This window comes from Strongylocentrotus purpuratus, unplaced genomic scaffold (genome assembly GCF_000002235.5).
Source record: "Strongylocentrotus purpuratus isolate Spur 01 unplaced genomic scaffold, Spur_5.0 spur5_scaffold_7, whole genome shotgun sequence".
NCBI lineage: Eukaryota > Metazoa > Echinodermata > Echinoidea > Camarodonta > Strongylocentrotidae > Strongylocentrotus > Strongylocentrotus purpuratus.
The window spans coordinates 34,531,667-34,554,171 of record NW_022145613.1 but is presented as its reverse complement, the minus strand read 5'-3'; the positions used below and the strand labels follow the sequence as shown (position 1 = coordinate 34,554,171).

General features: G+C 34.7%; 2 protein-coding genes across 3 annotated transcripts; one reads left to right on the top strand and one right to left on the bottom strand.

Annotated features, from left to right (window-relative positions):
• Window positions 1-1,081: 1,081 nt before the first annotated feature.
• On the bottom strand, window positions 1,082-7,150 carry LOC576614 (peptidyl-prolyl cis-trans isomerase FKBP14). 2 transcript variants are annotated; one of them, XM_011682235.2, is made up of 5 exons: window positions 6,859-7,150; window positions 5,631-5,782; window positions 5,071-5,204; window positions 4,230-4,389; window positions 2,878-2,975 (listed from the first exon to the last, which is right to left on the bottom strand). In XM_011682235.2, exons 1-4 carry the CDS (start codon window positions 7,056-7,058, stop codon window positions 4,231-4,233), a joined length of 645 nt encoding a protein of 214 aa, XP_011680537.1. In that variant the 5' UTR covers window positions 7,059-7,150; the 3' UTR covers window positions 2,878-2,975; window position 4,230. The 2 variants fall into 2 exon arrangements, with proteins under 2 accessions (XP_781995.2, XP_011680537.1); XM_776902.5 differs by lacking the exon at window positions 4,230-4,389 and having other exon boundaries at window positions 1,082-2,975; window positions 6,859-7,145.
• Window positions 7,151-8,585: 1,435 nt separating this feature from the next.
• Window positions 8,586-17,252, top strand: LOC576680 (aldo-keto reductase family 1 member A1). Its single transcript, XM_776961.5, has 9 exons — window positions 8,586-8,815; window positions 11,848-12,015; window positions 12,678-12,794; window positions 13,377-13,454; window positions 14,155-14,274; window positions 14,644-14,750; window positions 15,430-15,595; window positions 16,495-16,577; window positions 17,008-17,252. The coding sequence occupies exons 1-9, from the start codon at window positions 8,651-8,653 to the stop codon at window positions 17,036-17,038; spliced, it is 1,035 nt and encodes a 344-aa protein (XP_782054.2). The 5' UTR covers window positions 8,586-8,650; the 3' UTR covers window positions 17,039-17,252.
• The last annotated feature ends 5,253 nt before the right edge of the window (window positions 17,253-22,505 follow it).

The following is a 22,505-nucleotide window of genomic DNA, read 5'->3' as shown; positions in this document are numbered from 1 at the left end:
ATTTCCAGAATGTATTCCGTTGTTGATTACTATAATATAAATGAATAAAGTTGAAATGATTCTCGTGATAATCCTATGAGATTTTGTTGTCACTTTGTTCTGTGTTTGATCAAATATTTTACATAAAATTACAAATAACGGACACACCAGTGTTGGTGGAATAAAGACAGTTGACTACAAGTTTTTATTTTAAGAAATGTGATACTATCGCAAAGAATTTCCCAAAATTAACCCAAGGCAATTTCAATAGAACTGTGCGTCACCTGTTGCAATGTGCGAACATGATTTTATTGGCGATGCAATAAAATGCATAAACTTGCCCTCGAGTGGATTTCTAGAAAGTCTCCGCGAACGTGTTCGATGGAAGTAGATGAGGTGTGTAAAATGGTAACTTAAAAAAGAATACTTCATGACTACAATAAAAGATAATAGAAGTACTGAACTTTCAAAGCAATATCTCTTAGGAAAAGAAAATCGTCATGGAAGAAAAATAAGAAAGGATCTACATGTAGGCCCAATATAGCAAGGACACATGCAAAGTTTTTGTTTTTGTATGAGTAAATTATTAGAGGGCGACATGCTCATCCCAAAGAGAGTTAATTAAGAGTGTATATATATATATATATAAAGATACATAAATTTAGTTTACCTCGCAAAGGGCATATGTCAACGTGAAAGGGACATTTTTCAGTTAGATGGGGGATATTATGGTCAAAATTTTGATGCCGACCATGGCAGCCATAATGATCAGATAGGGCCTAATACCAACCGAGGACTAACTGTATTTGATATGATAATGATTAAAAGGATGAATTTCATTTTTTTTTCTTTCACAGAAACCTGTATAAAAGGGACTAATCCTTATAGGCCATCAGCCTGTAGAAACGTTTTTTCTTGTTTCCTCTCATGAGGCTTTATATACAGGACTGACCACGTACGCATCCTCACTTGCATGGTGTGACATACTTTCTCTCAATTTAAACAATCAAATGAAAACAACACAAACAAACAACAACATTAGCCAAAACCTTTCCAGTTTCCACCATCATATACCAACAGGTTATGATACATGACACAATTAAGAGTTATTTAAATTGATACTTCTTTATTTCTATATTCTGCTCTTCAACTATGTACTACTCAACATTCTACAAGTAAAAAAAAATACCTGGGACCTAAAATAAATATCTGCAAGTACAGGATTGCATATTATCATGTGCACATGCATTCTTGCATACTAAATTTCTCAACCAACTTATACAAATATCATCACAATCTTAAAAGAAAATATCACAAAAGTCCAAATGGCTCAAGGTGACAGCCTTCTAACCAATATTTGGAGATAGCTATAATTATTTTGCATATCACATATACATGTATAATATAATGAAAGACTTGAAGTTTTAAATCACATTGACAGCAAAAGTATAATAGGTCTCATAAGCTTTTTTTTCATAAGTAGTTAGACCCAGCAGACCTTATAAAAAATATTTTGAGGGTCATGAGATCGATACTGTCAATCCTGTGTACTATTAAAATCCAGGGAGGTGACCCACCCCCCCCCCCCCTTGATTAAAAAAAAATCTATGCATGCATGGAATAACTAATGTCATCAGTAGTTGCAGTATTTGGAAGAAGCATAAAATATAACTTTGTTTATCAATGCTCAGAAATAAAATTTGATTTACTACCAAATTGTCTTCTCCATCTTACAACTTGGAAGGCACATGAAATAAAATATACATGTACATTCAAATCTGACTCACATAATTTGTATACAAACTTGCCTAAATTCTCTTGGATCAAACTAATGTTAATTGTACATGCATGGTAATTCTGACTTTACAATCAAAGAAAACAGTACACCAACAAAAAATAAAGTAACTTTGTATATTAAAAAAAGAACTGCAACAAAGCTACATATACACGAAATACAATGCACATATCTTTTAGATGTATCATTTGTAAATAAAATGTTTAAGCTTCCTAAAGACATGTATGTAATATTTTCTTTAACGTTGAATATTTCATAACAAAGATACTTTTCAGCCTTATTTGACTTTCACCAATTGCTTTGGTTAGCCTATGAATTAAACAAAATCTGACAAATGATTGAAAGAACTAATGTGTATACATACATTTTATTCAGTCTTATAAATTTTATGATAGACAATAATTCGTCCCTATTTTCACGAAGTGACGGTAGTGAGGAAAATTGCATACAATTTGCATGACGATTTTCCTCACTACCATCACTTTGTGAAAATTGGGACGAATTATTCCAACTTTAATACATACAAAATAATCAAAACCTTTGATTATTTGATTGATTTTCCTTCTCAAGAGAGAAAATTTCAGAGCATCTCATTTTATTATATTTATACATAGCCCAGAGCAAGAATATCCTTAAAGTTACATTTGGGTGTCAGCTTGAATGTTGGAAAGGTATAATAGCTTTGGCATTACACTCACTAAATGCTTACGGGAATCCCATGCAATGTCATATTTAATGAATCATTTTCATTGGATTAATATGATAATTAATTCCTGATCTATTTTCTTATCAAATCACATGTTAGATCTCTCTCTCAAATTTCAATGTTCTTCATCTTTCTTTAAAAAACCAAAGCAACATGCTATTGGGCATAAAATGGTTTGAAAACAGCACAAATAAAGCACAGAGGAATTAGACCACACACAAAGCATTCTGCCTTGTTTCAATTAATACAGGACACTTCATTATTAACAAGCATTCAAATTGGTTCTATCCATCTTCCTTTGATCTCTCTACAAATCTGGTCTAGTTCCTGGTCCAGGTCCTAGAACTCATCGTGTTTTGGTCCTGGAAACTCCTCATGGCTAATGGCTCCATTTTTATCTTTGTCCATCTGTTTGAACATGTGATCAATAGCGCCCTTATGATCCTCAAACTTCTCCAGTCCTCCAATACTGGTCTCCTCCATATACCTACGGATCTGTACCAAACGGAAAGAAAAATGAAAAGAAAATACAAAAAGCAAAAATATTAATATAAGGTGCATCAAAATAAGTTGATATAATAGCTCACATTTATAATGCGCCTAATACTTTGTTTCTAGGCGCAGCACATATTACCCCGATTATCAGATCCAAGTTTACCCGCAACACAATGTATGCACATTTTCCACTCCCTGGGGAGTATTTCACATATGCACATATCGTCTGCTGAGAGCCAGAAGGGTGCCAACTAATAGAACTTATATCCTGTTTATTCCCTTCCAGCTTTCAGAAGATGGTATAAGTTGTAAACAAATAAACAGGGATAGATTTTTTTTGAATTATTGAGCACATCACATTATATTAATAAACTACATGTGCTGAGAGCAAGAAGGGCATTAAGTAATAGCGATTCATTCATTTTAATACCTTTTTGCGTTTCAAAAGACAAGGATAAATGTAATAAAAATCATTTTTATAATACGCACCACCTTAAGTCAATATGCACATTTATTTATATGCATATGTATTGATTGTTGAGAGCCAGGATGGTACAGTGTAGGGCTAATAAATTTATGCCCTTTACATGATCATGTTCATGCCTTTCTGGCTCTCAAAAAGACAATATAAGAGTATTACTTTGCATGGTTTATCAAAATAAAAGAATGTAATTGGCACCAAGCATTTTTTATAATTGCAATTTATTATGAAAATGTCTAAATTACCTAAATTTACAGCTTAGGTATAAATTTTATGCAAAATATAAGAAACCTGAAATATCTTTGCAGGTTTGCACAATAAATTTGCGCCTGTTTGAAATGATCTAGATCCACAGCATTTTTAAAGATGTTTCTAGGAGGAGTAATTATTAGAAAATTATGACATGATCAGATATTCTATTTGGTTTATCGTTGGCTACTAGTTCCAGGAAATACATGTGAAGAAATTAATTACAGTAATCATGGCGTATCTTTAAATTCCTTGAGCTTAGAACTATAAAAAGATACATCTCGGACAGGACTAATTTTTTTTAGAGGAATGGTTATATGTATTACAAAGACAATTTCACAGGTACATATTTTGCCCGGCGTAGAAACAAGATATAGGCATGGGTTAGTTTTGAGAAGAGGTGAGGTTATTTTTTCCCCAAATACATGTAATACATTTGCAATTCCTCCTAAAAAAAAAGAAGAGCCAAAATGAACAAGTTATAAGAGTACCGGTAAGCATTATACTTTTTTTTCAGCACATACCCTATAATTCTTCATGAGCATTGTGCCCAAAGAACTCATTTGAAGACAAAGAATTGCTTCGGTCATGGTCTTTGTTTTCAAAAATATTATTTATGGCTCCATCCAGAGTTTCTTCTTCCCGCATTCCCCCAAGGCCTTGCTTGCTCAGATAAGCTTTCATCTGAAAGTACCAGAAACCAGAAAGCAGAAAGAAATTTAATTTTACAGAAACAGCTGCAGTTAAACAGGAACTAATCACCAAAGAACATCTTGTGCTGTACATTTGGGAATCGGGATTCAACTCTGGTATACTATATTCAAAATATCCCCTCCAAAAACCAGTAGTGTACAGTGCCTCGATCAGTAAAGATATTGCAAGTTTTGATACAGACATTGTAATCTGAACAGCTATTTGATTTACAAGAACACTAGTTGACACATGTATGTTTTCCCATGATACACACATTTTTTTTTTCTTCAGGTGATTAGATCCCCTTTAGAGAAAATAGTTACATTTTTTAACCAGAACATTACTCTAAGCTAAAAATGGGCTATGAATGTTAACACTATGAACACAATCACCAAATGAAGATGATTATAAACATAAAATAAGATGATTTTAACCCCTCAAAATACAAGTCTAAATTGTGTTAATTGAAAGACAGTGAAAGAAAGAGCTGGCTACTTGGCTAGCCTAGAAAGCATTGTTACACAAGACAAATGCTACTACATCTCCTATCTGCCTGCGTATAGGAGATGGATAAAATTATTTGTGACATATCACAATGAAAATATCTAACAATATCCACAATACCAACATCCATAAACATTTACACAAGACAATAAACATGGTCTCACAAACCTCATCTTTCGAGATCTCTTTGTTTTCATCAAAATCCATTTTCTTGAAGAGGTTCTCAGCTGGGGGCGAGTCTTGGATGTTGCGCACTTCAAAAGTATAGCCAACATCTTTTCCCTTTGGTGGAGGCTTGGAGTCTGTAGTAACAAAATAAGGTTGACAAAAATTAAGACGGCATCACAGAATAATAGAATGTGCATCCATATGAAGTTAAATAACCATTGCTTACTTCATTGATTCAATAATTATGTTAGGTGTTATTTTTGGTCATTGTGCAATAAATTCAAATTACGTAAAAAAAAAAAACAATCCATTAATTGTCATCAGTGGTATTCCCTCAAATAGATTTTGAATATATAAATGCTGAACAAAGATAGAGTTTTATCAATATGTTACTCATCGCACAAAACCGTAATGTATTACTCTGTCTCAGTTCCTTTAAATCTGTATTTTAAAGACAAACAACATTTGAAAATTTTGTCTTTCATTGACCAAGGTCAGTTGTCAAATAGTTCCAAGTTAATGCTAAAATCAAAGTTTAATTGTCATAATTAATAGCTCACTTGGCAGTCTATGGTTCAGGGTAAGTTGTCCAGCTGGAATCAAGACTTCTCTCTTCTCCCTCAAGCAAGCTCCCTCTAAGCCCTGGTGCCATCCCTGCATGGCAGTACTTTTTTTATCATTCAGACGAAAGTTAACCGGCCCTGTATTGTCCCTGAAAATCGAACAAACACATAGAGAGATGTGGTAGATTGATTCTAAAATACTATTACTTTCCTGAAAATTTAAAACAAACACATTAGATTAGAAATTTAAATGAGAAGTTTGAAAAACATTTTAATCACCCTGGGGGACGTTTCATGAAACCACTTCAAGACAGTCAGGGGGGCGGTAGGGGCAGTGCCCCCCAAAAAAACGAGAAGAAAAAAAAAGAGAGAAGAGGAAAAAAGAAAGAGAGAGAAGAAAGAAGAAAAAAAGAAAAAAAAAAAAAGAAAGAGAGAGAAGAAAAGAAAAAAAAGAAAGAGAGAGAAGAAAAGAAAAGAAAAAAAAAAGGAAGAAAAGAAAAAAAAAGGAAGAAAAGAAAAAAAAAGGAAGAGAAGGAAGAGAAAAAAGTAAGAGGACGTAGATAGAAAAACATAAAAACACTTTTTAAAATTCAGACAAGGATTAAGAGTTGAGAACGGTACAATGATTCGTCTTCTTTCTTTAATAATTTAATGAAACATCAAAGGGAGAGAAGAAACTGAATTCATACAAAGATTAAGAGTCAAATATGGTACAACGAATCGTCTTCTTTCTCTAATAATTTAATGAAATGCAAAGCTTCCCCGCTTTATGCGGGAGGGGGGAGGGGGAAAATTCCCCCCTCTGCACCCAACACTCTAGTGAGCGTGCTTCGCGTGCTCTGTAAGTGATAATTCGCACGCTTCACGTGCTCACTTCTGCCTTCAATACTGAATGAACGCCATAAAACATTTACCAACAACAAAAACAACTTCTGCCTCCCTAAAATAAAATCCTAGCTACACGCTTGAGAAGGACGTCAACTCATTAAATTTTTAACCACTTAAAGCCCTTCTGTTCTGGCTCTAAAAAGACAACATTATCTTTATTTACCTTCATTTTCTTATAAATGCCTGGCGTGTTTATCATCTACAAAATTGCTTTTTCAATAATCGACTCGGCTGAGAAATAAAACGTAATGAGACCAGCCCGGTAGTCCGGTAAAAGAGCTACACACAGTACACTATGTATGTGAATTTTACCGCAGGAACAGTGGGTGATACTTACGTATTATCGAAGCGTTCATTGCCGGACTCGTCGGCGAGGAATGCCACGTAGGTTACGGTCACGTAATCCCCTGATTGTGCAGTTCTCTGGCAATCTTCGGGTTTGAAAAGAACATTTATATTTACTTCTCCTGCTACTAGAGCTACGACAGTCACTATCAAAGCAATGCAAATTGAAAATGCCATTTTCATAGTGTTCATATACACTGATCCACTGTAGACTGTAGTTCCTCCTTGGTTTTAGGCAGATCTGCTTCGTCGCCACGCAATTGACACTGGTATTGGACTCTATTGTTTTGAATACAGTACACGTGTACATGTACGGTTCACTGAATTGGCGCCGCGATGCGAGGGGCTGGGTCTTGCTGGGGTAATGCAAGTGGTAGAAAACGTTTTAGCGGCGCCAAAAGAGGATCGGGATGCATTCAAGACAGAAATAACCGTTTGGTATTAATTTTTGTCAACCTTCTCCATAGAGGCGGGCAGTGGAGCCAAACAATCGAAGTCTCAGCTTCAGCTAGTCTTGATGCATGCATGCATTATTGTACTCAAACCCCATCCATTTTATATATTGCCCCCATTTCTAATTCAATGCTTTTATTTTGGAAATGGCATAACTTATGTTTAATATCTCTTGCAAAATATCTATGACAGCAGAAGTAAATCCCTTTCAGGGGTGCCGGACAGTTCCCGAAAGAAGAAAAGCATCCATCATCAGCTCTCTCTCTCTTCTCTTTCTATCGACTCTCTCTCTCTCTCTCTCTCTCTCTCTGCCTCTCTCTGCCTCTCTCTCTCTCTCTCTCTCTACTCTCTTAATTTCTAGGACTTATTTTAAAGTCCAAAGAATTTATTCTAAATCCAAGGGGGACTTGGGACAGTGACAATTGTCACTGTCCCAAGTCCCCTTGGATTTAAAATAAGTCCTAGAAATTAAGAGAGTACCTCTTTCTCTCGATCTGCCTACCCCCCCCCCCCTCTCTCTCTCTCTCTCTCTCTCTCTGCCTCTCTCTCTCTCTCTCTCTCTCTCGGCCTCTCTCTCTCTCTCTGCATCTCTCTCTCTCTCTGTGCCTCTCTATCCCCTGATATCTATTTATTCGCTTTTCTTCTGTCAAGAACTGTCCGGCACCCCTGAAAGGAGTTTACTTAATTTACTACATAAGAAACAATGATGAGCCACTGATTAACGCCGGTTAGCTCTAATTGCTCAAGGGAGTGTTTCCATTGGCCTATTGGCAGCTAGCTAGTGCATTTATTCTTTTCATGTTGCATTGGTCCCCCTTCCCTTTCTTTCATTCTCCCTAGCTTCTTGTCCTCATGCATGGCGCCGTTCGAATCTTTTTTTTTGGGGGGGGGGGGGGGAGGAGGAGGGGGGGGGGTGAAGATTGGGGAATCGATGTATGTGCCCCACGTCCCCATTTGACCCCATAAATACGACGGAATCAATCTGATTCAAATCAAAAGGAAATAAATCAAAGCAGTGCTTGCATGAGAACAAAGCATTCTTCCAGAATATAATCTCGGGTAAAGGTAAAGGTAAAGGTAAAAAGTTTTTATGTTTCTTGTCTTTTTTTAACAGAAGGTCGAACTCAGAATCCCTGGTTATAACGGCATTATAGATCGTGTTTCACATGACTGATCGACAGAAGCTGCTCCCTGATCAAAAATCGAACCAAAGAAAACCTTTTGAAACCAGACGAAACTTAAGCCCCAAGATGCTCCACTCCGGGGCTCCACTCCACTTACTCTAACTCAACAATCTACCGATAGGCTCAAGGGTCAAAAGCTGTGCGTGCATGCCTGGCGGTCGGGCGAGCTGTCTCGCTAATATAACTGCCAAATCTGTCATTTCATGTGTAGCTGCTTACGAGAAAGTACGTACAAACATGGCCGGGAAAAACGTTGCAGTGCAGCTCGCAAATGGTCGTTCTATGCCCCTTTTTGGGCTGGGTACATGGAAGGTAAAGTCTGATTAGAATTATATTAGATGTTACATAATTTTATGTACTAGGCTTATTGAACTGAAATACTAGTAGGTACGCATACTGGTATTGCGATTTAAACTTGATAAAGTACAATGTGTACAGGTAATAGTATGTTTAACACATTATATAGATTTCATGTATGATGTAGCTAGTCCATGCACTATGATGGATGAATAGACATTGTATTGCATTACGGTATATAGACGGCATGAGCGATGATGAGAGTGGTGTATAAAATTCCTTTGAAACTCCTCAGTCTTTTATTGATTCTTAAAACCTAGCTTAAACTCCTATTGGCCTTGGTATTTTATGGTCTATTGTAAACGTTGTTATTGTTTTAAGCTCTGGTGTATACAAACCACTGTCTCTTGTTAGATCACTAATCATGGTGTATATGATTGACAGATGATGTCACAAGATAAATGAGACCTGGAGCATTTTTTTAGGGTGGAGTTTAGCAGGTCTGAGAAAATTATATACCGGTATATATTTTTTTAATCTATGACATATATTTTATGGTAGATGTTTGAATTGCAAAATATGAGCTGTATGCAGCCCTGCACATCGGCGTACGCAGGGGGGGGGGGGGTTAACCCCCCCTTTGGTATTTTTATGTGTGTATTTTTTAGGAAAACCAACCTAAACCCCCCCTTTGTTTTGTTTTTGTTTTTGTTTTATTATAAAATAAAAAAATCATGCCCATGGCTGACCTAAAAAATGTGACCTTACCCCCCCCCCCCCAACGAAGAAAAATGTCAAATTTTCAAATTTAGAGACCAAAAAAAAAAAAAGCGGCTGGCTGAGTCGATTTCAAAATGTTAAAACCCCCCCTTGAAAAAATCCTGCATACGCCACTGCTGCACATCAACAGGAATCAACTATATATTTGGATTTCACCCCACAAGCAGCACTCCCCCAATACAATTGACAATGTATGTCACTTTTGTTGCCACTCTTCAAAGAACCATTATGCTTTGAGCTATTCTAATTTCTGTATGCTTCTAGCTCCCCTATGCTTTAATAGTGGTACCGGTATATGCTATTGGTATATAATCTCTCCACTCTATACTATATCCTGCAAAAACATTCTAGTGCAAGTTTTTGTCATGGATGCAGGGTTCACATGACCTATACACCATGAAAAAATATGGATATTGAATGACAATATACTTTGTTTGACACCATATTTCGAGCTATATATTGATAGGTTTATCGCGATATTGCCACTACTGCCAATGTGATGTGGCATGGGCAGTGCAGTGCAGCACTCTTTGCAAGCGTACTGTGTGTATTTTTTGGACAATGGTGTGAGTTGAAGTTCATTTTCAGATGTATTTCTTTATATATATTACATATTCAGTATTTCCTTTTTCAATAAGGGAAATAAATCAAACATACAGTAACAAGCACCTGGGATTTGGGCACCATAATAATATTAAAGACCCCCCCCCCCCCCCACCCCACCCCCAATTTTTAATTTGTTACATATAGGGCTCATGCATATGCACATGCTAAAAACAGTTTATTTTGGACCCCTTTTTATAAAAGTTAGTGTGAAGCCCTGAAATATACCATGCACTCTTTTTGAGGCACTGAATCTTCAGTGACTGGCATAGTGGTGTGCCACTCCTCTCTAAGAATCCATAATTTTAAACAGAGCCTCCCAGTTCATGGTTTATTTGATTACTATTTACCAGTTATTTCTAGTGCTATACTGCTAATTGCAGTCTAATTTTTTACATGCTGTTTGTTATTATGTTTCAGGCATTTAGTTTTCTTCTGGCATATTTTTCTGTTCACAAAACCTATTGCATGGTATACAATAGTCAAAACCTGCATAAAACCTTTAAAATAATATGTTTCCCCGAGCAAAAAGGTCACTAAATAATTCAAATCAAATATTTAATCTGCCAAGAACCACAATGGTGTGATCTGAACTTGGAGGTACAATGTGCATATGTTATTGTCCTTATAACGTACCAGGCAATATCTCCATTCTATTTCAGATTCCTCAAGTAGGTTTGTAAAGACAGTGTCACAGATTTACCCATGCAAAATTTAGTGCTATATCATTGTTTTATGCAAACAGTTCCAAACACTGCATTCTCTTATCAAGTTGTGCGTACATCAATTCCAAAGTACAATGATTCTTTTTTTTTATTTGAAGAAGAGATCTTCTCCTGTAGGTCATCCGTACATCTGGGCCCCATTGCATAAAACTTACCATTGATGGAAACTGTACTTTTAAAGGTAACTTCCATGGAAACCTTCGTATGATTGGCTGTCGAGTGATGTTGCCATGGTAGTTTAATGGCAAAGTTACACGTTCTATAGTAAGTTTTATGCAACGGGGCCCTGAACTTAATTTTAGAAATATTGAGAAAAGAAATTAGTACTCTCAGTGAAGCTTCATTTCAAGAAAACAGAATTATATAAGATATGTTGCGTAATAACCAGGGGAGTGTTTCACAAAGACTAAGATTAACTTTAAGTTGGACTTAACTATGGCAGGCCATTCATGCCACTGTTTTCTCCCACCATTTACTGGCATTGGTCTCTCAAGGGACAAACAAATCATGGTCACACATCTACAGAATTTATTTCTTTTGACAGTTCATTATTGAAGAAAAAAATATTATCTAAAGATCATAATGGTGAGAGCAACCAATGGCATGAATGACCTCTCATAGTTAAGTACAACTTAAAGTCAATCTTAGTCTTTGTAAAACACTCCCCATATGTTGTAAATATTATGTCAACCCATTGGTTTACATGAAGAAAAGAATTGTTGAAAATCAAATTAAACTCACCATTATAGATACAAATGCTTGCAAAATATTGCAGGTAGACAATACACATAGCCAGATCATAGAACAATTTTTCTCGGAATGCATTACTAATTGTAATTAATTATAGAGTAGATAGAAAAGTGTGAATGATAACAGGAGGAAATACCTACATGGAACATTCAATATGCATTCTAACAAATATCTTTATTCTGCTTATAGTCTAAACCAGATGAAGTACGTAAAGCTGTGATAGAAGCCCTGGAGGCAGGCTATCGTCACATTGACTGTGCTTCTATATATGGCAATGAAGAAGAAGTGGGAGCAGGTCTGAAGGAGAAATTCAGTGATGGAACTGTCAAGAGGGAGGATGTGTTCATAACGACTAAGGTATGAAAAATAGACTAGTATCTTCGTAAAGATTTAGTGAGTTTTAATGTAGATAGAGGTGGAGGAGAAAAGGAAGAGGAGAAGAAAAAGAAGAGGAAGAAGAAGATGGTGATGAAGAACGAACGACTAATTATGATAAGAAGAAGAAGAAGAGGAAGAAGAAGAAGAAGAAGAAGAAGAAGAAGAAGAAAAAGAAAAAGAAAAAGAAGAAGAAGAAGAAGAAGAAAGGATGAAGAAGAAACTTTAGAAAGGGCAAAGAAGGAAAACTATAAAGATTAGGAAAAGGGTTTTCAAAGTGTTAAAAGAAGATAAAGAAAAGAAAGGCGGAGGAAGAGTAAAAAGGAGGAGAAGAAGAAAAAAAAAAAAACAACGAAGAAGGAAAGCTATAAAGAATAGGAAAAAGTGGTATCCAAAGTGTTGACTCCTTAATTAAGTAAAATTTCAGAGAACAAGGTCAGGGATTGGAGCACAATTGATAACAGTAATAGTCCAAATGGGCAAATAGTCCTGAATCACACATAATGCATGCTGTGCACACTATTGGTACTTCTTGATGCAAAACATACCTTTTTCTCTCCTTTTCATCTTTCCAATTAAAGATCAATGATTAATGATGATTATATAATATTATTTTTGTTCTCATTTCTTTCCTGCTAAACCAGTTATGGAATACCGTCCATCATCCAGAAGACGTAGAGGCAGCATGTAAAAAGTCATTGGAAAACCTTGGTCTGGGCTATGTCGATCTCTTCCTCATGCACTGGCCATTTGCTTTCCAGGTTAATTCTTGCTATTCAAACTCTATCTTTTCATGATAAATTTACAGTTGATCAGTATAGGGTCAAAGGTGATACAAATATTGATTTATTAGTCCTATTTGTGGATGAGAGCAAATTGACCATTGTTAAGTGTCTACAACTATATTATATAATTTTGGGCACAATTTTTGGTACTGAGAGCCTTTGATCTAGGAAAAATAAGATATGGCCTACTTGAACCTTGTGGAATGATTGACCCATTTGTTAAAGTATTATGTAAAATAAAAATTCAGACTGTAAACAAATTCTTCAAAACCTGTTTTTCATAACATTCAATTCAGAAAAAAAACATTAGTACACAAAGGAGACAAGAGATTTGGTAGAAAACTAGAAAATGAACAACTTAGAAATTGGAAATGTTCCCCCACATTGAAAATTGTAATTTCTTAAAAAATCTGAAAAGATATCCAAGAAGAACATAATTTGACACTGATGGAAATATATTTAAAGTACAATTTAAAATGAATAACTGCTAAATTGTCCCTTAAGCTATGCCTTCGATGTATTTTAAGAGTTGTTATGTGATACCCGCTTTTTTTCTAGAGAGGAAATGACTTGTTTCCGAAAGGTCCAGATGGTGCGGTACTTGATGGTGATGTAGACTTTGTTGATACCTGGAAGGTAGGGTCATAGAAAGCATCTTCTTTCAAAATTATGATTCATGTCCAGATTTTGTATGTGGTGCTACAATGCCAGGCACTGACTTCTATAAGATTTCCAAGAAAAGTTCTTTATACTACTTGTACTACCTGCGGTGTGTTTCACAAAGATTCAAAATCAAACTTTACTCTAAGTTAGATTTAAATATTATGGAGAGCCGTTTGTAGCCTTATTTTGAAATATATTCAAAAGCAAAAATTGAAGTATTGCAGACTTTTCATAAATGTAACATCAAGAACATGAAATCTCTCATGATAATAGAAAATATGAATGATTTGAATCAACATTTTATGCCTTTTAAAATAACTTTTACAAAATATTTTTAAGGATGCTAATGGCTTTCCATAATTGTTGAGTCCAACTTAGAGATAAGTTCAACTTAGGATCACTAAGGAAACACCCCCTGGTATATACTCACTGGCAGAGAAATTCAGCTGGTCCCGATCCCACGCTCTTTATGCACAAAATTGTGAGTCCTATGTGATTGCCGTAGGTCGTAACATGACGTTTAAGTTTCATTCTTTAGTAATGAGCATTTTTTCAATCTTTTTGTCCCGATACCAAAGGCAAAGAGGGATTATTTGCATTAAAATTCAAAGTTATACATGCTGTTGGTCAAGTTTTCCTTTTAAATACAGAGATGATTTAATTTGGTTTGCAGGCCATGGAAGACTTGGTAGAGAAAGGGTTAACAAGAGCTATTGGTGTGTCCAACTTCAACAAGAGCCAGCTCCAAAGAATTCTAGATCTACCACCAAAACAGAAAATATGCAATCTACAGGTGAGCATTTATTCTATTTCTCTTTTCCTTTTTCTTTTTCTTTCTTCTTTATCTTCAAGCAGACTACCCATGATTTTATCATTAATCTAAATATGTATATAGGGACCCCCAATGGAATAAGTTAATTAATAGCTTTCATGGGTCATTCTGTCAAGGTATGCTTTTTCTTTCATTTATATATCTAATGGCGTAAAAGTACATATATTCAATGAATAAAATCAACATATTTTCTTTTTCTTCACATTTCTTCTATTTACAATGTATAATGTGGTTAATTCTGAGCGTTTTGTCTTACAAGTATTGTATCACAGACAACATATATGTACATATTTACTAGCTCTCTTTGCACATCTGTTTTTTAATGGCCAGATTGAAATAACACCATACCTTCCAGGGAATGACATTAGGGAGTTCTGCAAAGCTAACAATATTGTTTTAACAGCATACAGTCCACTTGGATCACCTGATCGCCCAATGTGAGTTTATTGTGAATTTATCGACCTTGATCTTCTCAAAAGATTTATTTATTGCCCTAAACTGAAGATATATCAGGCCCTAATGCTGAATAATTTTATTGTTAGCATATTAGGCTAGTGATTGTTCCAGAGTTATTGTGTGTTAAGAGTTAAGTTTTTAGAGAAAGTGTAAATATGATCTTGTGTACCATTTATGGATAATAAATGCTAGTGATGGATTGTATTGATGCCATATATTATTAGATTGGTACAAATATAAAGTGTTCTATATTTCACCATGCTTGTATATGTATGCATTGAGGTATTATTAGAATCGAGGAGCATGTTAGAGGCAACATGAGGTTATTATTCAACGGTTGTCATGAGGAAAATAGCAAGAAATTATGTCCACAGTTATCTGGTCAATTTCAAGTTATATGTATTTGATCATTTGTTGTCCTAAATGTTACCAAGTATTGTGAAAGTACAAACAGGAAAAGCCATCAAAGATATCATTTGACATGATATTTAGTCTGCTCCAAACTCTGCAGGGCTATTGATTAGATACTTTTATTAGAAATACTAGAATCTGAAAAAAAATAGCTTAGACTTGCCCCTCTCTGTGTATTTGTTAAAAGTCATGATCTGTCCGTGAATGGGGGGTTAAGATGAAAATACTTTTTGTTTTATCTGATAACAGGCAAGCTGGTACTGACCCTATTCTGCTCCAAGACCCAGTGATCAATGAGATCGCAAAGGCCAAGGGGCGCACCCCTGCCCAGATAGCGACCCGGTACCAAATAGACAGGGGCATCGCGGTCATTCCTAAGAGCGTTACCCCTTCCAGGATCAGAGAAAACCTTCAGGTGAGAATACAATACTGGTAGCTAGGCTTTCATTTGTGTTTAGTGAATTGAACATTTCAATAGTGGTAGGGGACGGGCAATTCCAAGGTGTGTGGGCTTTCATGTTCCAGAGTGTCATGGATTATGAACATAAATTGGCATCAGAAAGTTAATTTATAAATTTATCTTTATATTTGGTCCTAACCAAGCTCTAGTAGGGCTATAAACTCAAAACAATCACAGGGAAAACAAAATCTTAGGTGTAACTGGTTTTAATAACTTGTGATACAAAAAAATGGACTTGTCAAGGTACAGATATGCTACATATTTTTCCTGTATTCATTTTTGTAGAATACATTGGTATTGCAAGTTGGAAATACCAGTATCATCAACACTTTTTTTGTATTTGGGGTTGTGCTGATAGTAGCAAATGAAGTAGTAACTAGGTTATGGTATTGGTAGTGGAATCAGTGATGTACCGGTAGTTAAAATGATGGTGATGTTATGGACCATTTGGTAATGATCCGGGTAGGAGCTGTGATATCAGTAATGAAAATCGGAATGGACGGCCTATAAAGCAGAATAGTAGTGGTACTGTTTGAAATTCAAATTTTGACTACACACAAGTTCTCTTATGTACAAAAGTATTCCAAAAAGTGCAAATGAAATGACAATATACATGTGCATATATTCTTAAAACATACTAAGCATGTCCAATATTTAATTCAGGTCGTAAGTTCTGAGAGGACAGAGAAAGAAATGGAATTGTAGGGGGAGAACTACTTCTGCGCCTGGCAGATGACAAAAGAGAAATTATGTTACATCTTTGTGGAGGTGTAAAAGCTCTGAGTTTTTGTAAGACACATTGCATTCTACGTTTAGTAAATTCACCCAAACCTTTTTTTCCTTTTGATATACAGGTTCTTGATTTTGAATTGACAAGTGACGAGGTTCAACGCATAGGCGCACTCGAGAGAAACTTCCGCTACATATGCTTCGGAGCGTAAGTGTAACTCAGTGCATCCAGTGATTAGGATAATCTTTGACCTAGATTTGTTATTTAATTTCCACATATGTTAGACAATTAAACATGAAACATTCATTATTTTATGTTAAACCCACCCAGGTTGTGGGATCAACTTAAAATACATAGTTGTGAATATCTTTAAATCAAAACTGAAAACGCATCTTTTCAATTAACTGTAAATCTAAGCATATCAGGAGCTCTTGTATCACAGTAGAATATATACTTAATGTTGGATAGTTTCTGCGCTCTATAAATGTATTATTATTATATTATTATTAATGTTTCTGAAGACATAAGCATCAAATTAATGACATTGTTTAAAGTGTTGAACATGGAATAATTCAAAACTAAAGATATACTAGCAAATATCTTGGATACTTAATGTTTTCTTTCTTTTCTTTTACAGAAGCAAGCACTGCAAGTATTACCCATTTTGATGACTCCGCCTGGTGCTGACGATCTTTTTACTCTAGGAAATTAATTATCACACTTCCATCTTATCATGAATGAAGTGATGCGAGTCCAAAATATATTGTTTGATAAAAACCGAATTTCTCTGGTGGCACCCCCGTTGAAAAACGCAGCTTTAGACCATGATAATGCCTTTCTGGCTCTCAAAAGAAGAATAAGAATATTTAAAGAATTAACAAATAAAAAGAAAAAGTACATACCGGTATAGTAATAACCTCTGTCCATTCTCCCTCTCTCTTTGCCCCTCATTCTCTCTCTCTCTCTCCGTTATTCCTTAGTCCCACTCCTTCATAATTCATATGCTATCTCATTTCCATTATTTATCTCTCTTATAACACACTGTGGTATGCAAAACCTCTTTTCCTTTCTAACCCGTTTTGAATGGTCCAATTATGGACATTGACATTTTACAGATTGCCAGTTATTAAAGGTAAAGACCAGTTCTGGTCATGCGATTGCATTGTGAAAGAAACGTGGAATTGATCAGAAAAACTTGATCATCTAGCATATAACTATTGGTGTATACTGCAAGGTTCTTGAATCACCAAAATTATAAGAAATTTGGCCCAGTCTTAAAAAGTTACAAGCACTGTACACAGAAAGATGTCTATGGGACTACGCGATATTTATCCAGTCAGGATAGATATGATAATTTACCAAATATATCAATTAGCAGGCGATTTCCCGGCCAAATTTGTATCGTCACGTATTAGTAAAAACATATTCTTTCACATGATTGGTAATAAGAGCTTCCATTTCATTTTTTGAGAGGGGGCGTTTCCAAAACTGGTCTATACCTTTAAAGCTTGTTATATTCCATAATCTTGTCTCACTGCCTAAAGCAGGCCTAAAGGCTTGTTTAGATACGGTGCGGCAAGACTGCAGCGGTAATATGCTTCACATTTCTGTATCTCATATAAAAAAAAAGACAGAGCTCAGAGAATACCTTAAAATCCCTTTTTGCACTCGGTTGCCATTCATGTACACATTAAAAAAACCTGCAGCGGCTTTTTTTTGGGGGGTGGGGGGGGGGGGGGTTACCATGCCATATCCGACGAAAATGTAAGGGTATGTCCACTCGTGGCCATCAGTAATATTATGTGATTCATGAAAACTAAAGACTCTGAATAGTTTAACCATATAATTGTAATTCTATAATGTTTAGAGGAAATATAGTCTATAAAATTATAACTTATTTCTATAACTAATCAAATTATTACAAGATGTCAGTGTTTCATGTTTGCATTGTAAAGTGCTTTGTTGTTGCTCTGTCACTTGAATAAGTCTAAAAGTATCAAATAAATTTCATATATTTCAAATTGGAAATACTGGTGAATTTTGTATAATTATTATTAGTCCAATTCTGTATCAACTTGCCAGTGTGGCATATCTGTACAAAATGTTCAAATTGAAAGGGCAATCCAATCTTGTAATAAACTCATTTGTATGAAAGCAGAAAAAAGATGAACAGAATGGAGAAAGTTTGTAATAAATAGGACCAATAATAGGAGAACTATGAATGTTTGAAGTATGAGATCATCAAGTTTCAAATTGGCAGTTTGGTCAGTGGATTGTGATGTAGTCGTAGATAACTATCCCGTTTGTGTTTTACTTTAAAAAAAACTGATTTTTCTCCGGAGTGCCTTCTCCCTTAGGGCACTATTAAAAATATGCAGTATTATGGATAGCATATCATTATAGGTTCTCTAAAGAGAATAGACACTTGAAAAGTCATACATTAAACAAAACAAAAAAAAAACATTTACTTATAGTGATTAATACCTCAACAAATTCTTAACTTTTTCATTTTTGTCAGATTTCATTCAAACTTTCACTATTCTACTTCTCTGATTTTTCTGCTTTCCTCTAGAGCAAGTTTGCTTTCAAGGTTGGATTTCCCCATATATTAATTAAAGGGACTTGGTAAAATTGTCTAGATGAGAGAAAATGGTGCTAAAGTAGTGACTTCAATGCTAGTTTTTCAAGTAAAGATAATCTGAAAGTTTGAGTAAAAACGGACCATTATTAATGATAAAAATTGGGAAAACTGATCTGACCAATTCCTTAATTCTCCAAATCATAATTAAAATTTAATTACATTTTAGGTGAATGTCAACCATCACAGTGTTGAAAGATTTTAAAAGCCTGTCTTGTGTCTTATTTTCATGGAAAAACGGTTGGGGAAATTCAAAAATGGTTGGGAGAATTTACTGTTAGAGGTTGTCTCACAGTGACGCCTTCGAAGAAAACCATAAATATCTTTGCGGTTTGAGAATTTTCAGGTTTTTTTTGCATGTTAGAGGGTTATTACAGTAGAAGGAATATAATAAGTAACATTTCATACAAAAATTATGCAGTTTTTTCATCAACCTTCAATAATGTTAGCGAGTCACTTTAATGTTAGTTTGTGTTTGTTTCTGATAGAGAGAAGGCATAAAAAACATGATATTCCTTATCAATTTTCATCACTCACTGAACACAAATTATATCTTAAAAGACACTGAAATATTGCAAATGACAAGACTGCTCCAGGTTCATGATATAATTCCATTTCTTCACATAAAAATATTTTTAAAAAAAATCAATTTTCACATTATTTATGTATAAATCTATTGATAAGAAATAGAAGAGAAATATAAAAGCCCTTCATGTGGGCTCACAAAATATAAGAATAGTATCAACTCTTTGTTGAATGATATACAATTATTGACTGCTTTGATGGGCACGGTTAAAAGTATTGCCCAAGGTGATCTCAAAACTGTACTGTGACCCGAAACAAAGTCATAGGGCATATTACAATCGCAAGATCACCGAGGAGCCATAGTATACAAATATAAACTGTCTTGAAGGTTCGGTGGTTAAAACTATGGGCAAGAGGCAACTCCAATAGTACTATTTTATGAGGGGCTCAGCCCCGAAGCAAATTATATTTGTTTTATATCCGTATCAACACAAAAACAAAATAACATTTAAAAAAGTTTCAATAAAAAGTATAAAATATTATTAATTTTTTTTACAATCTTAAAGAAAAATTTAAAGAAAAGAAAAATGAAAAAAATCAACTCTCAAATAGTACTCCCAAACAGTTATTTTTCAGAGCAACCTTCAAATGGTTGACATGTTTCTGGTCACGTGAAGAGCTCTCAACCAATCAAAGACCAATTCATTTTGATGCAGGATATAATCTATATATATATGTGTGGTACTTCCAGTACTCTACAGATAAGGTCAATATGCATATATCATAATTAAGGGTAATATATTTGTTCATGACTAATGCCAAACTCTCCATTTTATCACAATCAACTATTATGCAATGAAGGGTAATTACCTCAACATAATAAGGATTCAACATATCATTAGTATAATGATCATAGTAGTATACATGTACATATTACAGTACAGAAAAAGACAATGCAACATACAAAAAGCTCATGCAACATACAAAAAGCACATAAAAAAGGACAGTTTGGATAAAATCTTGCAAATTGAATATTTTACAATGCCAAGATGATTTGGGCCACTGTGTTTTTTCCTAAACATGTCATCAATGAATTTTCAAGATAGAAATTTCCTTTCTTTTTTTTTTCGTTGATAAATTTGGCAGAAAATATCTTTCATGATACAACTTCACAATGAAGGCAGCAGATTTATTTCTGAAACATTTTAAGAAACATTGTTAAATATCCTAGGTGAGATTTGCTGCCCATGGTACTGAAGGTTCTATCAAGTACATGTTGAATGTCACTGAGTTTTCATACTACCAGTATACCAAAGATGCATGCGCATGAGTTCATTATACACTCTATCCGCACTCGAGTTGAGGCTGTGTGCATCTATTGAACAAAGCCGTTGGGATGAGTATGATACATGTAGATAGGGATGTAGGTGCATACACAGCATCAACAAGAGCAGATGGATCTTGTAAATAAAAGAACGAATAGAAACATGCATCATTTGTTTTATAAAGCGAAACTACTAGATTCTTGTTAATTGATGTAAAAAGAATTCATTAAAGGTTGTTTTGTGACAGAATTGTTGACAAATAAATCTCAAGTTTAATAGCCTTAATTTAGTGCGCACACATAGATAAGTGCACTTACTGGTACCTCTATATGCATTTACGCATAGTGCTATGCAAGTATAGGCCCACAGTGGAGTGGACTTTAAATGATTATTATTAAAAAGTAAAAGCGCTCTAAATTCTATGTGCACTATTGCGCATCATGTACATAAAAATCATTGGATAGTACTGGAAACTATAATGCCCGCCTTTTCATAAAAAAACATGGGTTAGTCTCGGTAAATGAATCACACGTGACCAGGTTTGACCAATCATTTGATCAGGATTTCAGAGTGAGTTGTATAAAACTAAATGGTCTGCAATTTCGGAAAGAAATGCATCTACGCTCTCATAACTAGTTTACTAATCTAATATGAGATAAAAGAAATTACTTTTAGAATGACATTATTCCATTTAAATACATGTTAGCTCAATATTTGTTTATACTCTTCTTGCAATTGTTTATCTTTTTTCAATCATATTCAAGGATATACCATAAGTACCATAAGTGGAATATATCATGGAATGGATATGTTGGAGGAAAAAAAATAGCAGTACAACATGGATTTTCAGGAGTTTTGCTTTTAAAATTCATGTAACATAGTAAAAGCATTAAATATATTATTACATTTTCAATGTATATCTATAAGAAATAACAATTTGTTTCCTCGCCTCACGAGGGGAACATAAGATAAGAAACTTTTAATAAAAGTATTTAGTGCCATTTTTATGAAGAACATTTTCCAGGAAGATACAATTTAATGATATAACCTTATCTATATTAATGATATTACCTTATTATCTGTAAGGTCTGATATCATAGTTCTTTTAGAACACTATTTGAAGTTTCTATTTGAATCACAAAAAATGAAAAATGTCAGAACTTTGTGACTAAATGATGATTGGTGACTTATGTAAAGCTTCTGAAGTATTCAATCCCCACCACTCCTGAATGGTAGACAAAATCTTTCCATTAACTTCTAATATCCCTTGAAAACTTTGCAATGTTCTAGGGTCATAGAATACAGCATCATGACGTCTGTCATTTGTTCCATCACAAACATCCCTGCCATGGTCTTTTGCAGCATACTTTGTCATGTAATAAAAAATGCAATTGATCAACTTATTTTCTGCCAAGAACAGGCATTCACTGTGTCTTATAAAAAACCATGACAACATTCAAAGGAGAAATAGACAGTGTGGAGAATTTGAGCGGGTCCATTTTAAATCTAAGATGTTTCTTTTGGATGGGGACATTAAGGTCATGAATTGGTCAAGTAGTAAGCTCTTGTTCTACACCTACAAACCAACTGTGACTGACCTGTGTTCAAAGTCACCATCTGTTAAGGTCAGCCCTAACGCACAAATAA